Source organism: Nothobranchius furzeri, chromosome 17 (assembly GCF_043380555.1).
Source record: "Nothobranchius furzeri strain GRZ-AD chromosome 17, NfurGRZ-RIMD1, whole genome shotgun sequence".
NCBI classification, from domain to species: domain Eukaryota; kingdom Metazoa; phylum Chordata; class Actinopteri; order Cyprinodontiformes; family Nothobranchiidae; genus Nothobranchius; species Nothobranchius furzeri.
This window is the reverse complement of record NC_091757.1, coordinates 44418169-44439183: the sequence shown is the minus strand read 5'-3', so window position 1 is coordinate 44439183 and position 21015 is coordinate 44418169. Positions and strand designations below refer to the sequence as shown.

Genomic DNA, 21015 nt, shown 5'->3' with positions numbered 1-21015 from the left:
ATCATCATTCATTCATTCATTCATTAAATAAAAATATGCCAATTCAGCTAAAATCTAAGATTTACATACTATATGTTCCATAGACGTAAATGACAAAGGCTTTGTAAGTTTCTGATTGATGACTGTAATGCTCTGTTTTCTGGTCTTCCCAAGACAAGTTTACTTCAGCCACAGCTGTTCCAGCTGCAGAAATGTTAACAAAAGCCATAAAGAAACTTCCAATCACACCAACTCCAAGTCTCTGCATTGGTTTACTGCATTTTACAACAAATTTTAAGATTCATTTATTGGTTTTTATTGCTGTTAATTATTTTGTCCAACTGATTTATCAGATTTGCTTTTACCTCACCAACCCTTTGGAGGTACTCCAGAAAAAAGGCCCCTGATTACCTAAAATTACCACTATATTCCACAGTGAGGCAAGGTTTTCTTACCATTGTTCTCCCCTGTGGAAAAGCCTTCTGGAGGACCTGAGCATATCTAAAAGTATTGACTTTTTTTAAATGAAGTTCAAAACTTATCTGTTCATTCTCAAGCTAATAAATTTATGTTATAGTTTACATCAAGTCTTATGTCTTTTCATTTTATATTTTACTGCACTTCCAGCCTGGTCTTCCAGCTGAATTATAACAAACTATTTCTTATTTCACCAAAAGTTTTTTAATGTAAATGTAAATCTTAGTTTATCTTAAATCTATCATTTTTAAATTACTTTTATACATATTTACATATGTTTTAAGTTAATTAATTCATACATTTTTATTTATTTATTTATTTATTTATTTATTTATTTATTTATTTATGTTTACATTTACCTAGTGTTTCCTCAGTATCCAGTTGGGGAAGTACCTTGTCCCTGACCTGGAGGAGGTATTCAGGTAAAATCATAAAATCAAAAAGACAACCCAACATCAGATCTCTATCATTCTGGCTTCTATGTGTTTTTAAAATCTCAACGTCCAGAGCAAGTCTCAATACGAAGCAGTCAGACTGTTAAAAATCATGTTTTCATAACTTTAAAATGTTCAGACACAATGCACTGAACAAACAGGAAGAAACAAATAGGCTTGATGCACATAAAAATGACTAATCAGGCCAGAAAGACAAAAATATTCAGCATTTTACTTGATTTTATATATTCGTATTTTGTTAAGGAAATTGCAGAAGTTGTGTCCCCAACACTTCTCCTAACCACTACACGTTTACCAACTCATGAAAAGTGAGATTGTGTTCCTTCCAGAAGCTACCAGCTCCTCTTGGTCAGTCATCCGCTAGTGTGTTCACACACACACACACACACACACACACACACACACACACACACACACACACACGCACGCACGCACGCACGCACGCACGCACGCACGCACGCACACACCCCTCCCAGCACATGGAGCATTTGCTGGAGAGTTCTCAGCTGTCTGTTCTCTAAATAGACCTTATCAGGAGCAGACCACCTGTAAGGGGTCACTCAACTTCAGTTTTCTGTTATTCAAATAAAGAGTTTGCTTTATAGAGAAACAATAAAATAAAAATCGGAGTCAGAATTTAGATTTCACTGCTGTAATTAAGTGTTTTAAGTACTTAGAGAACACAGGCCTCCTTCAAGCGTTTGGTGGGTTTTGGTGGAACCCTTTTGTGTCATCGTGGGCTCACATTTGCTCTGCCCCACCTTGCTGACATGTCCTATAAATATAACTGAGGTAGAAATTGGGGGAAGGTTTCAGACGATAGAACAAATCTGTTGAAGCACAAGTGACTGAAGATCCAGAGCATCTACGAGACACACAAAGGACAACGGAGGAGACACATCTAACCCTATTCTGAAGGTACACCAGAACCTTTGTTATCCTAATTGTAGGAGAAGCATATGTTTTAATAGGACATCTGAAATTGTTGTAATGGTCAGAGTGGTGGTTTGAGACGATGCCCAAATAAGGCTTGAATGGAGGCCATTTCAATCAGACAGCACATGCATAGCTCTAGGCGACAGGGTCAGAACGAAATCAAAGGATTAACCATATTGGTGACGGATCATGATTATTTCAGGTCTAGTAAAAGGCGCAATCTGTTTGAGGTTGCAAACATTTAAGATTTTCTCTTATTTGAAATAACAAAATAGTATAAAGAATGTTTATCGAATGTTTGATGTTTTCTTTTAGATGGGAGATCCAGTCCAGTTAAAAGATGAGGGAAATAAACACTTTCAGGCAGGAGATATTGACAAAGCCATTGAATGTTACACCAACGCTATCAAAGTGTGTCAGGACAAAAAAGTTCTGGCTGTCATCTACAGGAACCGATCAGCATGCTACCTAAAGAAGGTAAGACATGTGACAAACCCATTCCACATAGGTGGAGCAGATTTAAACGTGCTTTTAAACATATTTTTTTTCCACAGGAAAACTATGCAAATGCGGTGTCTGATGCAACTAAAGGTAGATGGAAAATTTGAGAAATTTAAGTAATTTTTAGAAATTCAATAGATGCATTATACCCTAAATCAGAAAAAAGAAAATCTCCTCAAACTCATCATGACTCTTATCATCACTGTTGCACAGCAATTGATGAAGATGCAAAAGATGTAAAAGCCATGTACCGCCGCTGTCAGGCTCTGGAGAAGCTTGGAAAACTGGACATGGCTTTCAAAGATGTGCAGAGATGTGCAACCCTTGAACCGAAGAACAAGACCTTCCTGGAAACTCTCCGCAGGCTGGGAGCAGAAATCCAGGCCAAGGTCATAACTTTAAAAGCTGCACAGACTTTTTAGCATTACTCTCTGCATGAAACCAGGACGGGTTAGGGTTTGGTGCAAATTTGACTCATATTTTCATTCTTTTATCTCCTCAGCTTAAGACAACATTCTCCACAGACTCAAGGGTACAAAATATGTTTGACATTCTCCTTGATGAGGAAATGGACAAAGAAAGGACAGAAAAAGTGGGTGTTCTGTGCAACTCGCATCAGATAATTGAACAGAACTGACATCTTGCATGCATCTGGTGGATAACATCCTCACTGCCAGTTCTGACACAACTACTTTTTCTGTTTAATCTCTAGGCTGCCAACAACTTGATTGTGCTGTCAAGAGAAGATGCAGGAGCAGAGAAAATCTTCCAGAGCAACGGAGTGGCTCTGCTCCTCAAGCTGATCGAGACGGGAAAACCAGAGATGATCCTGGCTGCTGTTCGGACTTTGTCAGGACTGTGCACGGGGCACAAAGCTCGAGTGAGTTCAAATGCATGCTAACATAGGAAGACATCAAAACATTTGGAGAAAGTGTTGTTTGAATGGAATATTCTAAATCTTTCCTCCTGGTTTCTGAAATAGGCCATGGCTGTTGTTAACCTGGTTGGGGTTGATAAAATTTGCAGCATCATGGCACTTGACAATGAAGAAATTGCACTGGCAACCTGCAACCTCTTTCAATGCATCAACGACTCCCTCACTGGTGCAGATATGAGGGATTATGGGAAGGAAGCCTCTTTAGTGTTGGGTAGGAAGAAAGAAAAATGTCCCCTTCAAAAACAGACATTGCAATTGACATTTTATTCAAGACAGATGTTGTAATCTCTTACTGCAGATGCATCAAAAGATTTGAGAACTATTCTTCTTGCTCTTCTGGAGATGATTGGAAACAAAAAGGTGTCTGGCCATGGCAGAGACCAGGCTCTAAACCTGCTGAGCAAAAACGTACCCCGCAAAGACATGAAAGAGAAAGACCACTCCAAGACCCTCTTCACTATAGATCATGGTGAGTCCAGACATTTCAGTCTCTTTACTCTCTGAGTGCTTCTTAGATTTACCGACTTGATGTTTGTTCTCCAGGTCTGAAGAAAATCCTGAAGGTTTGCGGTCAGGTTCCTGAATTGCCGGACCAGCTGCCCTTGACAGAGAACACACAGCTGATTGCTAGTGTGCTTCTCAACAAACTCTACGATGATCTCAAATGTGACCCGGAGAGGACAAACTTCAAGGACGTTTGTAATGAATACATCAAGTATGTCCTTTTAAAAGATCATCCAGTTTAAATTCAAAGCACTTTGGTTAAGATGTTCCATCAACTGATGTGAGTTTGTTTATTACTCAACTTCTTTGCCACAGATCCAAAATTGACCCTCAAAACATGGACAAGACCCTCCATGCTATCAACGCCATCTCAGGACTGCTGCAAGGTCCCTTCGATGTTGGGAACTCTCTGGTGGGACAGCAGGGCATCATGGAGATGATGGTGGCACTGTGCGGCTCTGAGCGTGAGGTGGACCAGATGGTGGCTGTAGAGGCGCTGATCCACGCCTCCACAAAGATGAGCCGTGCCAGTTTCTTCATAACTAACGGCGTGTCTCTGCTGAAGGACATCTACAAGAAGACAAAGAACGAGAAGATAAAAATCCGTGCTCTAGTGGTGAGTGCAGCAGGAACAGAAGAGAGCATAACTTGGATTTTCAGACACACATAAGTTTAATCTGTCCTCTGTACTCATGTCCCTGTCCTCTGCAGGGTCTCTGCAAACTGGGTTCAGCAGGAGGTGATGATTACAGCTTGAGGCAGTTTGCTGAAGGCTCCACAGAGAAGCTGGCCAAGCAGTGCCGGAAGTGAGAGCTTACGCTGATCGTTTGAAGGACTTTAATTGAATACAAATAACTTAAACGTGTTGCTTTCTGCTTTTCTAGGTGGCTCTGTAATCCTCAGATTGACTCCAAAACAAGGAAGTGGGCCGTTGAAGGTCTGGCTTATCTGACTAATGATGCTGACGTGAAAGACGACTTTGTGGAAGATGAGCTTGCACTGAAAGCAATGTTTGAACTGGCTAAGGTACAAATATGAAACCTCACTCACACAAACCCCGGTGTGCCTCAATGTTCTGACTGGGAATTCATTTCCACGCTGACTTTGTGCAAACACACACGGTTCTCAAACAGTGGGATTCAGGATCCCTCTAGTGGCGCTCAGAGGAACTGTTTTTCTCAGCTTGTAACGAACTAACTATGGAAAAGTAAAATAATGGAGATTGGCAAACGATGAGATGTTCAAGCAAATTCTAGTTTCTGCTGTTAATGGACTTAAAATAAAAGAGTGATGGAGAATAAGCAACACCAGTGAAGCCCATGTAAAACATGCAGAAGCTCTACAAGAGTGATTGCATTTTACTCAGTTATTCTTACATTTGTATGGAGGTGTTATGAGGCAAAGGGATTATAACTGAACTGGTCGCTGTTGAGCATAGGAGGTAAACTAAAGCTGCATGTCAGGCAAAAAACTTCTGATTTGTTCGGCTTTTAAAAATGTTTCCATTTTTAAGTTTATTTGAAGCATCTGCTGGTTTGTTTGGAACACGTCCTGAATAGCGGACTTCTGGTCAGTGTTTTGGTTATCTTCATGCACAACGTAATACCCCAAATCTTTTTGTCTTTGTGGTTCTAGTCTAAGGATAAGACAATCATCTATGCAGTTGCTTGTGCACTGGTGAACTGCACCAACAGCTATGACAAGAAGGAAATCATCCCCGAGATGGTCCAACTAGCCAAGTTCTCTAAACAGCACGTTCCAGAGCAACACCCCAAGGTGAGAGCTGCAGAGGAAACAGACCACAGCTTATGAAGGAAACGTCACCTTCAGGGTTTTTGTTTCATCTTTATTTTCAGGACAAGAAAGACTTCATAGAGAAAAGAGTGAAACGGCTGCTGAAGGCAGGAGTCACGTCAGCTCTTGCTGTCATGGTCAAAGCGGACAGTTCTATCCTGACTGACCAGACCAAGGACTTGCTCGCAAGGTAAGAACATGTAATAAGTCAGCATTTTAAAATGAGGTTGATCATGTCTCCAGCACATCCACCACCAACACCAGCCTCACACAATAGTCCTGTTTCTGTTTAGCTTTTTTCCTTTTCCTAAAAGTATTCTTTGATTGCCTAATTAAATGCACATTGTTGGACCATTTTAACTTTCATTTTCAGGGTTTTCTTGGCATTAACAGAGGATCCCAAAGATCGTGGTACAATTGTTGCTCAAGGTGGTGGAAAGGTGAGTCATAACATAAAGTAAGCAAGCAATATGACCGACATTAGTACATCATAAAGCATTCAGAACAAAGCATTTCCGGTTGTGTCACCGCTTGTTGTTAGTTGACAGCTGAAACATTTTTTACTGTACCTAAATATGCTGCCATTGTTCTGTCTCTTGCCCTCAGGCTCTGATTCCACTTGCTCTTGAAGGTATGGAATCAGGAAAGGTGAAAGCAAGCTATGCCCTTGCTAAAATAGCAGCTGCAACGAACCCAGAAATTGCTTTTCCTGGTGAGCGGGTAAGACCGCCATGGCTTTGTTTCCTTTGTTTATTTCAGTGTCTGTGAAATCTGACTGAACAGGAAATGTAATGAGACCCCACCGTCTTCTGACTCATCACATTTCCCCACTCTCACTCCACTCTTAAGATGAAGTTACTTATCTTTTAAAAGTCGTGTTTAATTTAGTTCAGCAGAGACTGGCTGGAGTATTCTGTTTAAAATAAGCTTTAATTGATTTGGTTGACAGGTGTATGAAGTGGTACGGCCTTTGGTCAACCTGCTGCACACGGACAGAGAAGGAGCACAGAACTACGAAGCTCTGAGGGGTCTCACTAACTTGGCTGGTTACAGCGAAAAGCTAAGGTGACTACCTTACATGAAACTGTGGAGCTGAATAAAAATGAAAATTGATCCTTTTTCAGATGAGACACCATGTGCTGTGTTCATCCTGCAGGGTGAAAATAATTAAAGAGAAAGCTTTGGCAGAGATTGAGAACCACATGTTTGAGGAGAATGAAAGGATCCGACTGGCTGCTACTGAATGCATGTGCAACCTTGTAACATGTAAAGAGGTGAGAATAGATAAGTGAGCATTTTATTCGAGTCAACTTCACACAGGCGATGCAGACTGGGCTGCGTGTTTCTAGGTCCAAGCCCGTTACCTTGAAGATGGAAATGATAAGCTGAAGCTGCTGGTGCTGCTTTGTGGAGAAGATGACGACAAACTTCAGATAGCTGCTGCTGGAGCTCTGGCCATGATCACTGCTGCTGAGAAGAAGCTCTGCTCCAAAATGACCCAAGTGGTACGATGCAGCTAAGCAAATCTGAATAGAGGGTCTCTACCTGCAGCTATACTACAACTGAATGACTGTTTTCTCCCAACAGACGGTGCAGTGGCTGGAGATCCTTCAGAGGTTATGTCTCCACGACAACCCCAAGGTCCAGCATCGTGGTCTTGTTATTGTCTACAACATGCTGAACTCTGATGACAATGAGCTGGCCAAAAAACTGATTGAGAGCGAGCTGCTGGAAATCCTCTCAGTGATCGGCAAAGCAGAGGATAATCCCAAGAGGCAGGAACCCATTGATGTTGCTCGCACATGTCTGATCAGAGCCATGGACCTCGGGCTCATCAAACCCTTCACTGGTCCTTCTTAAAGTGCTAAAAACTACAGCGAACTAATGTACATGTTTCCTTTAGTTAAGAAGAGACCCTTAAAGATTTTTTCAAATGATTCATAATCTGCCTCCAAAAGTATTTTTTATAATCTCTCAAAGTATAAATCTGTTTTTAAGATGTTTAACTTTGGAAGTGTAATGAGTTAAAAATTATTTTCTATAATGAATAATTTCATGTTTCATGTTTTTTATCCAGTTTGTCCAAAAAAAATAATAAAAATAAAATAAACACAAGCTATGGGTTTTTTTCTTGATGCAGCAGACCCTCTTGAGTAGCAAGTACCACAATACTTCCTGGTTGGCCAAGACACTTTCGGTCAGCAAGTACTTTTGCCAGTAGATTTTAGGCTTAATTTGCCACACGTATCTGGCCTGCCACGAGATTTCCCACGAGATAAGCTGTGCAGCATTATGCATAGATATAGAAATGTACGTTTATAACTCATATTTCAGATTCAAATGAGTTTTATCTTGACTGTTTATCTGTAATCTGACCTGGGGTTTATTTTTTCCCAGCAGGTGTATTTTATATAAATGATAAAACCAGTTTACCTTGAGGGATGTTAGTCTCCCAGTAAGGCACCGGAAACACTTCAGATAAATCTGAAAGTCTAAACATGTCAGATGTTGGGCTGGGTTGTTTGTGGGTACTTTTATTACCTGCTAGAGCTGCTCTCTGGAAGACTAAAGTCAGCAAACACAGAGACCGCAGAGAAAAGGTCCCACTCACTCGTGATGGAACTTATACTGAAGTCTGAAAGGTTCTAGCTTTAATAAGGCATTTTAAACAATGCACCTGAGCTGTAACTATGGTAACGCAAGATTCCATAGCTTTACCATAGTGACAGTCTATCATAGGTGCCAGACAGCGCTCCATAGGGAGCCTAAGTCACGCCCATCAAGTTCAGTCCCTTCTCCAGACACCACTACTGTACACGGCAGATAGCATGTAGGTCTATATACTGTTTCAGTTCTGTCTGCTTCACTCCTGCCGGCCTCTGTTTACTGCTTTTGTTGCTATAAGCTAAGCAGAAGAACGCCAACATGAAAAGGGGCATGTCGCCACCTACTGTACCGGGGTGGAGCAAACTTTATGTGAGAGGCCAGTTTTCTAATGCACATGTAAACAAGGATAAAGACTCCCAGCTTATTACAATAAGATCCACTCAGATGTCGGTCAGTGCACATGTAACCGGACCTGTGTTGACTATGGAAATCACAACAGCGTTTTTCAGGAGCTAAAACAAGCTCAAAATGACATTGTTGCAGCAAAATGTTTAGCACACATCTTGCACAATGCCACGAGATATGCAGCTGAAACTTGGATCTGGATGTTGAAAACGTTGTGTTGAAGGTTTTTAGCCACTTTAGCATCTGTGAGTTTGTGGAAGTGGATGAGTGTAACCTGCTGCAGCATGCTGTCACAAAGTGGCTGTCTCTGCTGCTATCTATTGACCGAATGCTGAAGTGTTGGAAGCCCCTGACCAGCTATTTTCAGAGCCTTGGTGATGAAGAATGCCCTAAGATATTGTGGAGATGTTTTACAGAGGACACACCTGAAATATCTGAGATGTACTTCCTCTTCCTCAGTCACTTTCTGAACATATTTTCAAATGGCGTTGAAGCACTTGAGGCCAAATCATTCAGCATTACTTCTGTGTTAAAGTAATGTCTGAGCTTAAAGTGAAACTTGAGAGAAGGCTAAAAGACAGGTTTTTTGGCTATGTTGTGAACAGCAGACTCACACAGCTAGCTCCTAATACAGCAAAGGGATTGTGAGGCTGATTTCATTGCTATATGAAAGAGCAAATAAATATGTGAGTGAAAGATATGACTTCTCTGAGAACAACTTTCACAGCAAAACGTCAAAGTTCAGCCTCACAGCTGCTGCAAGCTGCAGTCCAGGCCTGCAAACTGAAGAACATAGACATGAATGGACTTTATGAGTAACGTGGAATTGTGAAAACTTTTTTCAACGCCCCAGAAATGGAAGGCAGTCAGAGTTTGGAACGCTATGCTGTTTTCGAAAGTAGATGTCCCTCTGGAGAATCTGAAGAAAGTCAGCACCTACAACTTCTGCATTCCATGCAGCAACGCACAGAACGGGTCTTTCTCCATGATGACGTCAGCATGGAGAAATGAGAGAAATCTCCTTTATGTGGAAAGTGTGAAGGCAGATCTTATCTTTATTCAACGTTGAAAAAATTCCTCCTGTTGGGTGTTGTGGAAATGATCACCTTTTCTGTGTATATAGGATGCTGACCTAGCTTATTGGAGGTTATTCCTTTGGTGCAACACCAGATGCCATTTGTATGACTGGACAACTTGAAATAATGTGTACTTTTTGGAGTGAGGGACTTGGGAAAAGCAGAGGCAGCTTCAAATATGAAAGATTTCCAATAATGGACTAGATGTCAGTGTTCAAAACACAACTGTTAAAATCAAATCCTAGAGCAGCAGCTGTTCAAGCGGCCCTAATTATTGTGATTTTATACTTTACATGAGGAAAGATCTGTACACACCTGAGAGTTTACATTCCGGTAATGATGCAATGATTACTGGTATCAATAATTTTGTGGAAATTACTTTTGTGACAACACATCTAACCTCTTTCTGTTCTTCATCCCCCTCTGTGAAATTGATTCTGATCTTCTGTAAATAGTATACAATTATTTTATAGCAATCACAAAACTGGTTCAAATGTCTACTATTTGACAGTCGGCCAGTTTAAAGTTTGGCTGACGTCTTTGTAGGAGATGGAAGACATTGTTTTGCTGCTGCAGCCCCAGTTTTTATTGCTTGGTAAGGATAAGGGACAGCATGAAAACACAAATTATATGTGTATACAAATAAAAATTGTCAAGGGGGAAGTTAAAGAGCAAACAAGGTCTATTGTGTATACCATCCAAAAAGCGGTTAGAGATTAGTGTTCATAATGAAATTATAAAGCTTTATAGCATTGGGGGTGGACATTTTACCCAAGGATCTCGACAGCAGTTTAATTTCATTTTTGAGATTATTCCACGTAGGTGGATTTTTGAGATATCAGCATTTGTGTATGAAAATTTTTGTTAAGATTATGAGATTATTAATTAGAAATTCATTATTTTTATCTTTTAGTATAATGCCAAATAAGATATCTTCAACTGTGAAATTGTTTATATAAATTTGATTGGAGTTCAGCCAATCCTGGAGTGAATTCCACATCAATAAAATTTTATCACATTCATAGAAAAGATGTTTGAGCTGAAGCTGAGTGCTACGAGTGAAAAAGTCGCACAGTGTCCGCCCAGCTTGAACGTTTGACTCCGCCCACGTTGCGTCACTGCAGTCAGGCACAAGTGAACAAGTGGCTACATTATAAGTAGGTCGACCGCATCCATTTCTCTTCATCCACGCTCCTTGAACTTTGATTGCAAGAAGCGGTGCTTTAGAGCAGATTTTGGGCAAACACCAACAGGTAATCTCAATTTAACTTCAAATTATTTTCAATGAATCAATCTTTCTTATTTTGAGAGTTTAAAATATATGATGTATTTTATAAAGGTTGCAGCATTTAGACATGTGGCATGGCAACATAAAATGTTTTTAGCGACGTATAACCGCGTATAGCATGATGTACGGTATTGTAACCAATTAACAACAGACTGGAAACATAACATGTTAGCAGAGCAACTTCTAGCACAGTGTTTGACAGTCCTGTCCACTCTCAGTCGTCACACGCTGACCATCATCGAGTAACACGTGGGCCGTGACTTTTATTAACTTTGAATTCAGTCCACAAATATGGAACACCAGTGGACTCACAACTCAACAAGTAGATTTTATATTATAGTAGGTACTATATGTCCATGGAAATGTAGAGTAACGAGGACCCGAGAATATAGCCAGAAGACAGTTAGCGGGAAAAGAAAAAGGGTTTATTTACTGCTGATTCCAAGAATACTCATTCTCGCGTTCTAAAATGCGTCCTCACTCCACCCACATTTCGAGGATGGATCTGTTGTATCCTCACAGAACAAGGCTATCCCAGTGTTAACCATTCCTGTTTCAGCTGTCTGACCGTGGTTGGATGACACAGGGGAGCATATCCAGAGCCGAAGTTTTAGGGGTCAACACATAGGGTGACCATACGTCCTATTTTCCCCGGACATGTCCACTTTTCACTCTACTACGCACACAGAGCTTCCAATCACATTTTAGACAGTTTGACAAATCCTGTAACAGCATGGCTGTGGATTTTCAAGAGGAAAAGAAAATGAGGAGAGCAATGAAGTTTTAAACGTAAGTTTGTTTAAAAACTAGCGGTAGAAAACTAAAAAAATAAAACTGTTCTGTTTGTAGACATTTGTCGTTTGTATATTTGTTTTTTAAATTACATTTTAAGCAGAAATCAGCCAGAACGAGCTTGTAACGCAAGTCCTGTTGTGTGTGTGTGTGTGTGTGTGTGTGTGTGTGTGTGTGTGTGTGTGTGTGTGTGTGTGTGTGTGTGTGTGTGTGTGTGTGTGTGTGTGTGTGTAGCAAATTACGCTTCTTATCATTTGTCAACATTTATCAACAGAGCAAAGAAGCTTTTTTATTAAGCTTAGAGGTGAAGAGGGAAGCTGTTTACACATGACTACAATAGATCATCTGTGTTCTGCTGTGAAAAGTAATTCTACATTCAGCGATTTGCACAGTTGACGCGATTTTAAATAACAATTAAAAATATTTTGTGTGAAGAATATAAGTTTTATCTTCTCATGTGGATAAATGTAAAAGTGTGTTTATTGCCTTTTTGTCACCTGTGGTCTCTGATTTTCTCTGTTTGGGACTGCAGGTGTCCAGGGTCAGGAGAGGCTTTACCGGATGGTCCTCCTGGGAGAGAGATCTTCTTCGTCATCTTGTTAATGTTATTTAGTTGTTTGATATTTGAACACATTTATTAAAACAAATACTAACTGATAACTCTTTCTGGTCATTGATTTTATCACCAGTTTTATTATTACAGATGTTTTTGAACATGTTACATGAATAGAAAATGAAAAGATGGTACGGAGACCAGATAATTTATAATGCGTGACAATTATTTGCAGATCAAAACAAATATGGACCTGTTTTAAAGCTGGATTCACCTGAGTGTTCTATTCCTGGATCATGTATTTAAACTGAGTGAGCAGAAAGTCTTTGGCAGTGTAGCTGGATCTGCTGCAGGAGGATCCAGACATGGACGGAGAGCTGGAACAGACCCGTGGCTGGACGTTTCTGGTCAGAGGGTGGAACATCATACAGGACGGTCTGCAGAGAGAGAGCTTTGGGACGCTTCCTCTCACTGTCCACTCTATTGTCCACCTACAGGGACTGCTGGGCTGGCTCAGACGATGGCTGTTACATCTCTAAGACATTCAGAAATATGAAATGAGGAGATGGTTTATGGAGCCACTGGTATAAAAATTGTGACTCTTCAGCAAATAAAACCACAGTGTTGTTTTTAATAGAGGTTCCTACATAAATGACTTGCCTGTTAACAGTAGTGGTGGTTTGCTGGTACCTCCTGCAGGACAGAACACCACTGACCTCCTCCACACACGTCTTCCTCAGGCTCATCCTCCAGGCCCACAACTTCACCAGCACAGAGGCAGGTGTGCAGCACAGTGCATGCTGACCTGTACTAGATAAAAAAAAGTTTTTTTATTGAAAAATGTAAAACAAACCTATAACCTGCATTACACTGGTTCTGGACTGTTTAAAGGGCTCCCACTTAAGGTCCTGGGTGATGGTGGTGCCGAGGAAGCGACATGAGTCCACCATCGTGATGGGAGTGTCAGACAGGGTTATGGGGGGAATGGTGCTGTGTGCTTCCTAAAGTCCATAACAACCTCTTCTGTCTTCTGGGCATTCAGCACCAGGTTGTTGTGGCTGCACCAGGACATCAGCCGTTCGACCTCCATTCTGTAGGCTGACTTATCCCTGTCAGAGATGAGTCCAGTGATGGTGGTGTCGTCCGTAAACTTGAAAAGCTTGGCTGACTCGTGGTTGGAGGTGCAGCCGTTGGTGTACAGGGAGAAGAGCAGGATCCGGTGGGGAACCGGTGCTGATGGTCCGCAGGGCCGAGACATTTTTCCCCACCGTCACTTGCTGCTTCACGTCTGTCAGGACGTCAGTGATGCACCTGCAGATTGGGTCAAGCACGTTCCTCTGGGAAGGTTTGACTTGAAAGAGGTCTGAGAGGATTGTGTTGAAGGCAGAGCTAAAGTCCACGAACAGGATCCTGGCATAGGTACCCGCCCGGGGAGTCCGGATGCTGCAGGATGAAGTGTAGAGCCATGTTGATGGCTTAGACCAGCTGGCTCTGTAGGCAAACTGCTGGGGGTCCAGGAGGGAGTCTGGAGAAATAAGAACTTTTAACAATATTGTGCTGATTATGAATTCATAAACCACTCGAAAGGTGTTTGGCCCAGAATGAACCTGGGACATTCATGCTCACCGAGGAAGAACCCCCCCCCGTCCCAGAGACAAGTGCAGGTGTTTATGAATGTTTAGAATTGGCCATAATGCCACTATTAGAAAGTTATTGTGTTATACTGTGAATAACAAACTGTAAAATAGTGGTTTTTTTCTTCATAATTTTTTCCTATTATCTTAAGTTCATGTGCTGCATTAACAAGTTAATTTCCTCACTGTGGGATTAATACATTCTATTTTATCATATTCTAATCTATTCTATTGGAACAATATTCTATTCTATTCTCAGTTGGAACAATAAGAAGACTTCTGTAGAGAAAACAGGACTCTTGATCGTGCAGCCAGAACTCTGCAGTGATGTCTGTGATCCATGGTATCAGTGGAATGTTTTTTTTAATTATAAAACTAACTTTTCTCAATACCTACAAAAATCTTTTAATTTTATGATTTTGTCGTCACAGCTTTGATCACCATTCTGATGCTTGTAGGACTGTCTCTGAGCCTTCCCGTCACAGCAGGTCAGGAATCTTTTCTCATGTTAAAACTCTCATTATTATTTAAAAACATGTAGTATATTTTATACAGTGGATTTTATAATTTACAGGTGGAGACGCTGTCATGGACCTCATGTACTGCAGCATGTGCTGCCAACGTCACTCGAGTATATTGTGAAGACAAGCCCATCTTTGAAAACGACTCCGTTCCAGATTGCTTTGGTCCTCCGGCCCTCGCACACGTCTGTCAGCACGATGGTCGGGCTTTTGTGTCTGCTCCTAAAGGAGTCTGCTGTGAATTTGAGGGAATAGATTATAACATTCCAGCAAAAACATGTTCAGGTATTCATGATTTTCTTTCAAAACGATTGTTTCTCAATCTTTCACAACATAAATTTAAACAGTTACAGTTACAAATTGCTAACACTAGCATACAAAGTCCGAGATGGTACGGCTCCCATCTACCTGAATCGTCTTGCAAATGCTTACGTCTCGGCCCGGCCGCTCCGGTCATCACAGGATCGTCGGCTAGCAGTGCCTACACCACGCTCAGGACAATCCAGACTCTTCTCATGCATCGTTCCACAAATGTGGGATGACCTTCCAAGCACTACTAGAACAGGGGCTTCCTTTTTTTTAAGAAACTCCTGAAGACCCTGCTCTTCAGAGAGCATCTTCTCAACTAGCACCCTCCCCGCACCTGTCCCCCTCTCTACTGTCCACTCCTTTGTTCCCTACTCTCCACTGATGTCAAGTTGATGTTATTGTTGTTGTTAGCCTCAAGTGCAACATGCCGATTATCACTTGTAAGTCGCTTTGGACAAAAGCGTCTCCTAAATACTTAAACATAAACATAAACAATAATCAAAACATCTTTTAAAAATTTCAGTTTCTTTGTAAATTCATGCAAAACATTTTACGCAAGCCAACAATGGTGTACTAAACATTGATTATTTTAGTAGCAGCCATTACAATTTTAATGAGAATTATTGTAAACACAAGTTCTGTAAGATGATGTAGATCATTAAAGCCATCTTAGCTTGTGCCTGGAGACTGCTGTTGCTATTTGTTTAATACAACCTTCTTTCTCCCTTTTTGTCATTTAGACCAGGATCCAATCTGTTCTTTACCTCCTGGTGAGTGTTGCATTTAAACACACACTTAAAAAAATGCTGCTCATTATTCACAGGTCATTCATTAAAGTCTCTCCTTTATTTAAGCTCCAACGTCATCTCCAGTCACTTCAGACGGTGCAGGATCCTCTGAAGGGACCATCGTGGGACACGTTTTCTTAGCAGTAATCTGTGAGTTTTGATCATCTCTGTGATTCTTTAGGCTCCATGTTTTTCTAGCTCTTTGCTACTAACCCAACTTGCTTATTGTTTACCACCTGCTTTCTTACTTTGCTGCAATATTCTTCTAAAGGACAACAGTCAGGTGAGATCTAAATTGAATGTTTTATTTCTGTTTCCTAAATATTACTGCCATATTTCACAGGTCTGATCGTGGTAGGTCTGCTAATTTCTTGTTGGAGACGACGCCAATACAGCAAAAACCTACCTGCAGGGTAATGAACGACATCAAAAATAACCTTGATATTTTTAACTAATGTCACATCACACAAACTAATTTCAGGAATCTTAATGAGGAAATGCATTTAGGAGGAATTCAGACCACTGGAGACATCAGCGAGAAGTCAGTGAAAACTGAATTAACTACAAACCATTGTCTATACTTTTAATTAGTTATGGGTTTAAATTAGACTTTTTCCTGTATATCCATCTTTTAATGCTACATTTATTCCTTTCAGCAATCACGCTGATGAACAACTGCAGCAATTCATCGTACCTCAACGTTGCCATGGAGATTAACGGGACATTTTCAGCTGTGCGTTTCTGTTACATTTAGTTTTTTTTATCTTCTGATCTAATTAAATTGAACCTTAAAACATAAACAAAGACAAAACCAAAGAACAAATCTGCATCCTTTCTAGAGAAACAAGTCAGATTAATATCATGCTGTGTTTTCTTTTTGCCACTTGGGGGTGCTGTTTGTTAAATTTACATGTGAAATCAACCTCAAGCAGTTTGATGGTGAACCATTAGTTTTTCTCAGTCTTTTTGGTGCTTTTTTCTGATCAGGATCAAAATTCTCATAACTCATCTACCTCTACATCATGTAGTCATTTGATTAGAGTAATTTTGTTCCTTCCAACAAACTACAGAAGCTGTAGGACATGCATCAACTGCTTCCATACATTTATCAGCTGTTTTAAAACATTATGGGCTTATGTCCGTCAAAGTGAATGATGCAGTCATGTATAACTAACTGTACAGGGTAGCGTCGCCAAAAACGGGCTTTATTTCATCTGGAAATCACAAAATGAACTCTGTCATAATGAAAACACAACAAAACCATTTAACCATGTTGTCCAAAAACATCAGCACTTCTCATTCTGACACTTTAATTTAAAATAATTTTTGCTTCTGAGGAAGGAAGTATTCATTGTGAGAAAGTGTGGGGCTTCTGTTGGTTTTGTGATTGGATGAATAATATTATTGTAAAGACAATGTTTATATAAAGTAACTGTTACTATTTATTTCCTAACCTTCTCTTTCTTGTTCACTGCTCAATCCCATTGTGTGCTGTATTCATCCGCCTTTGTTTCTCATGCTGCACCTTCTGCACTGTAACTGCTCCCCTTTAACGTTGTCTTTTGTCTGATTCTTAAATCTAAATTATTTATTGATGATGGTCCAAATTTATTTGTGTATTTTATTCATGCTGTCACGTTGATTTTAATGTTTGTGCTATTCTCATTAATGGAAAGCACATGGATCTGCGTCTGTGTAAGAAATGTGCAAAGCTGCCTTGCCTTGTTGTTGTTTTAGCTTTTGTGTGTGTTTTTTCTGAAAAACATAAAATAACAAAAATTGGTATTTTAGGAAACACAAATAGAAAAAGTGTATGTATGTTGGTTTTTAAAGTGTGTTTCTTCTTCTCTTCTGGACCTTCTCCACCTTCAGAACACTCAGATCAAGCATCCAGCAGCTCCTGGCTGTTCCAAGATCCAAACTAAAAAGCCAAGGCAATCACACTTTTGCAATGGCTGCACATGTTTTTCAAGCAGTTTACCACCCCGCATCAAATCTGCCAAAAAGCCTGGAAATTTTAAAAACTCACATTCACACCGAGTAGTAGAGCCAGACACTTTTATTCTATTGATTTTTATCCTAACTTAGTGTTTTTAACTTTTATTCATTTTAATATCTTGTATGTTCTATTTCTAGTTTTATGCCCTTGTTTGTATTCCAGTTTGGTTTTACGGTTATCCTGACCGCTGCTGTACAACTCGTTGGTGCAGCTATGTCTGTTTTTAAAGTGCTTTACAAATAAATTGACATTGCCAAATTATACTTTTTGTGTAGGTGGTGCTTCTGCAGTGTGTGTGATGTGGATGTGTAAAATGTGAAATAAAATCAATTAGCAATAATTTAATAGTTGTAGAAGTTGCTTTGATGTAAAAAAAAACTTATCTTATTCAGGCGGAACAGTAAGTGGATCAGAAGGCTTCTGTGGAGAAAACAGAACATTGTTGCAAAAGACATTTTTCTGTGTGCAGTGATTGATTAATTTGCATTTGTTGAGAGAGATGCTTTTGTCATTTTGTCTTCTTCTCCTGAAGCCTGTTTTTCCTTTTAAGTCATAAACCCTTCTGCTAAATGGTGTTAAATAAATTGTTTCAACATTGTTAGAGAAAATGTTTATTCTCACCAGTAGGGGGCGTGGTTGAGGCATGCTTGTCCTCTAGTGTCGCACTGAGACGCAAATCCAGACCAGAGACAGGAGCAGACAGCTCAGAAGCCCTGAGGGTTGCTGCTGCACTCAACAGAGGAGGAACTCCTCATCACAACAGCCAGCCTGCGCTGGAGAGAAGTCAGCGTGAAGCGCCTTTCTTCACCGACCGGAGATCAGCTGTCTGGGGAAAAAAGCTTCTGTGACGCAGGAAAACCTTTCTACAAGACGAGAAGGCGACCAGTTCACTGATTCAGCCCGGAAAACCACGTAGGTGTTGAATTACTTTTAGTCCTTATAAATAAATAATGTATATTATTGTTTAAATTAGTTACCAAACCTGCTGTTTGGCTCCGAAGTCTCTGGTGTTGTCGCGACAGGTGAAAAACTGCAGGTGCTTACACAGTCATCCAGCTGTTCAGCTTCCAGTCCGATACAAGGTGTTCCCAACTTATTAATGACTGGATTCATCAGAAATACTCACAGAAAACGTATAATCAGACCTAAAACGGTCACGATTTTTATTATTTTCAGGATTTCCGTGATAACTGAAGGATTTTTAGATGAGTTTTGACCGATCTGTGACCAATCAGTGTTAGGTGTGTTATTTTTCTTTACATTATGGTTACAGTTTTTGCCTCTGCTTTCTAATAAAAGGGAAGTGTTTGATTTTTTTCTGGCTCATTGAGTAAGTGGAGACAGTTTGAAGAATGAGGCAAGTCTGAACTTGTGTAAATGTTATAAAGGGAAGAACCAAAATGCTGAATCATCCTTATTATAATAACCTCAAACCCTTTATGTCAAGAGTAAAAGTTGCTGGTGACTCTTCAGTCGGCTCATTTAGATGTGTGGGGTTTTTTTTTATCACCGAGGTGCAGGTTTGAACCTCAGTATTTATCACATTATCACTGCTTTTTACAGTCAAGTGTGACATTTCTCGGCTGGTCTGGTTTACCAGCTTCCTCCCAGATGCTCTTAATCCAATACAAACTACTAAAAAGATTTACTGGACTGTGGCGATCATAAAAGAGCCCTGGGAGATCAAAGAGCACCAAACAGGTAGGGCTGGAAAACTGATGGTGATCAGGAGCTGGAAAATGATCAGATAATTCCCTAAAATGATTATTTTCTAGTGGATTGAAACATTAAAACCAAAAGTATAAATGTAAAATGTGAATGATCACACAAATCTGACTTTAGGACGGTGTGAAGGGGAGCAGCAGTCTCATGTTCGCCCCTAATTTGACTGAAAGGCGGTGCAGCTCTGTGCAGGATGTTTGAAAGGGAAAACATGCAAAATTTCTCCCTGTGCTCGTCAGGCGCGACACCTGACCCCTCATCCAGAGCTGCTGCTCGTTGCAGTTAACACATCTGAGTATAATTCAATGTGTTCCACATGAGTAGCAGCAGAAGGGCCAGATTCGCTGCATGAATGTCAGCTCACCTCTCTCATCGTGGGGTTGTTGCAGCGGTGCTGCAGGCATCCATCTGGGACTCAAAGCAGAGATCAGCTGGCATTCAGTTTTCTATGAGCTTCATGTGAAAAGGTGTAACAATTAGCATTTGTAGTCTTGTTGTTTTAGTTAAAGTACTTTATGTACTGTGTTTGCGCTCTGCTGTGGGATGTCAACAGTGATAACAGTAAAATAACAGTGATATGAGACTCATTAGTTACACAAGTCAGCAGCTCTTCATCTCTGGGTCCTGATATCAGCCTGATGGGCCTTGTGTCCACACAGGGCGTGGTTAGAGTCTGGTTACATTCATTATATTCTGAATAAACAGGCTTTAGGGTGCCGTGAGAGGGAAATTCCATACTTTGTAATGCCTCTAGTATGGCTCCTGTCAGATGATCCTGGTTTATTGTGGGATGAAGCTGCTAAAAGCCTGGCTGGATTCCCAGGATCAGTTTTTTCCTTCTCATCTCACATCTGGCAGCAAGGACTTTGATTATTTTCCTCCTGCAGACACAATTATTGTCTTTATTCCAATTGTTAATGTGCAAAACTGCTAATTCCCAACCCGTCTCTTATATAAGCGGGTCTTCAGTTTGTCCTGTTATGCTACCTCGTGGTTTTTCTGGTAAATCAGTGCCAGCTTTTACTATGGCACTGTTGCTTAATGCAGGAACATCCTTTTTAAAAACTTTAATGACTAACTCTTTAAATGGCCTACCGTCAATCATTTATTCTCAGCCATCTGTGGGAGGAGCATCGACTAATTACCCCCCCCCCCCCAGATATGAAAATAACAAAAACTATTAATAGTTTCAACACAGCTGCTGATAATATTTAGTGAGACATGCAAACGTGCGGTGGAGACAACATTTTTAAAATGCCTATATCTGTCATGGCTTTGCTAAAATTAGTCACCTCAGTCTAACGCTGGAAGGTTTGGATAGTTTTAGCCGACACGTCTAGAGGTTTAACACTAGAAAGGCCGTGGCAGTAGTTCTGAGTGCTTTTCAGTTAGCATGTTTAATTCTTCTCCATAATCAGAGTAAATCTTCGTTAAAACTGGATTTCATGTTTTTTATGAAAAAGACAGAATAAATATAATAATAATTATACCTACTTTGGTCATTTTGACTGCCAGAGAATTTCTTACTGGCAGACAGCTCAAGGCCTTTCTAGTGTTAAAGGGTCAGTTTTGGCCTGCTTTTAGCACCCTCTAGTGTCTGTTAGTATAACCTAAAGTGAAACTTATCTCCTCTCTGCATTTGTCTTTTTAACACCTTAATCTAACTACTGGAACGCCCCTTAGTCTTCATTGGTTTCTACAGGAGCGATTCATCACTAAATTAAACAAATCAGCTGTG

General features: G+C 40.4%; 2 protein-coding genes and 1 long non-coding RNA gene across 5 annotated transcripts in view; all 3 read left to right on the top strand.

Annotated features, from left to right (window-relative positions):
- The first annotated feature begins 1690 nt into the window (after positions 1–1690).
- unc45b (unc-45 myosin chaperone B) lies at positions 1691–7702 on the top strand. Its single transcript, XM_015972523.3, has 20 exons — positions 1691–1829; positions 2163–2324; positions 2402–2438; positions 2562–2737; positions 2851–2940; positions 3061–3228; positions 3331–3496; positions 3584–3754; positions 3829–4000; positions 4105–4405; positions 4501–4595; positions 4674–4815; positions 5425–5565; positions 5646–5773; positions 5957–6023; positions 6190–6303; positions 6533–6648; positions 6740–6857; positions 6933–7088; positions 7171–7702. The coding sequence occupies exons 2-20, from the start codon at positions 2163–2165 to the stop codon at positions 7441–7443; spliced, it is 2793 nt and encodes a 930-aa protein (XP_015828009.1). The 5' UTR covers positions 1691–1829; the 3' UTR covers positions 7444–7702.
- A 3119-nt stretch (positions 7703–10821) lies between these two features.
- On the top strand, positions 10822–16342 carry LOC129152982 (uncharacterized). 3 transcript variants are annotated; one of them, XR_011517011.1, is made up of 9 exons: positions 10822–10924; positions 14198–14281; positions 14370–14426; positions 14513–14744; positions 15509–15538; positions 15623–15706; positions 15900–15969; positions 16038–16097; positions 16213–16342. It is a non-coding gene; the product is annotated as an uncharacterized lncRNA (long non-coding RNA). The 3 variants fall into 3 exon arrangements; XR_008559214.2 differs by having other exon boundaries at positions 15900–16097; XR_011517010.1 differs by lacking the exon at positions 16213–16342 and having other exon boundaries at positions 15900–16143.
- Positions 16343–18253: 1911 nt separating this feature from the next.
- pip5k1bb (phosphatidylinositol-4-phosphate 5-kinase, type I, beta b) overlaps positions 18254–21015 on the top strand; it is a 29294-nt gene continuing 26532 nt past the window's right edge. The window contains exon 1 of the mRNA XM_015972521.3: positions 18254–18467. The gene's annotated coding sequence lies outside the window, so the exon portion shown is untranslated. The remainder of the gene's footprint in view (positions 18468–21015) is intronic.

Excerpts from the sequence above, each read along its gene's own strand:
- unc45b (XM_015972523.3), top strand. The coding sequence starts at position 2,163 with ATGGGAGATCCAGTCCAGTTAAAAGATGAGGGAAATAAACACTTTCAG. Across the intron at positions 2,325-2,401 it reads CAGCATGCTACCTAAAGAAG|GAAAACTATGCAAATGCGGT; the intron begins GTAAGACATGTG and ends TTTTTTCCACAG. Across the intron at positions 4,816-5,424 it reads CAATGTTTGAACTGGCTAAG|TCTAAGGATAAGACAATCAT; the intron begins GTACAAATATGA and ends TTGTGGTTCTAG.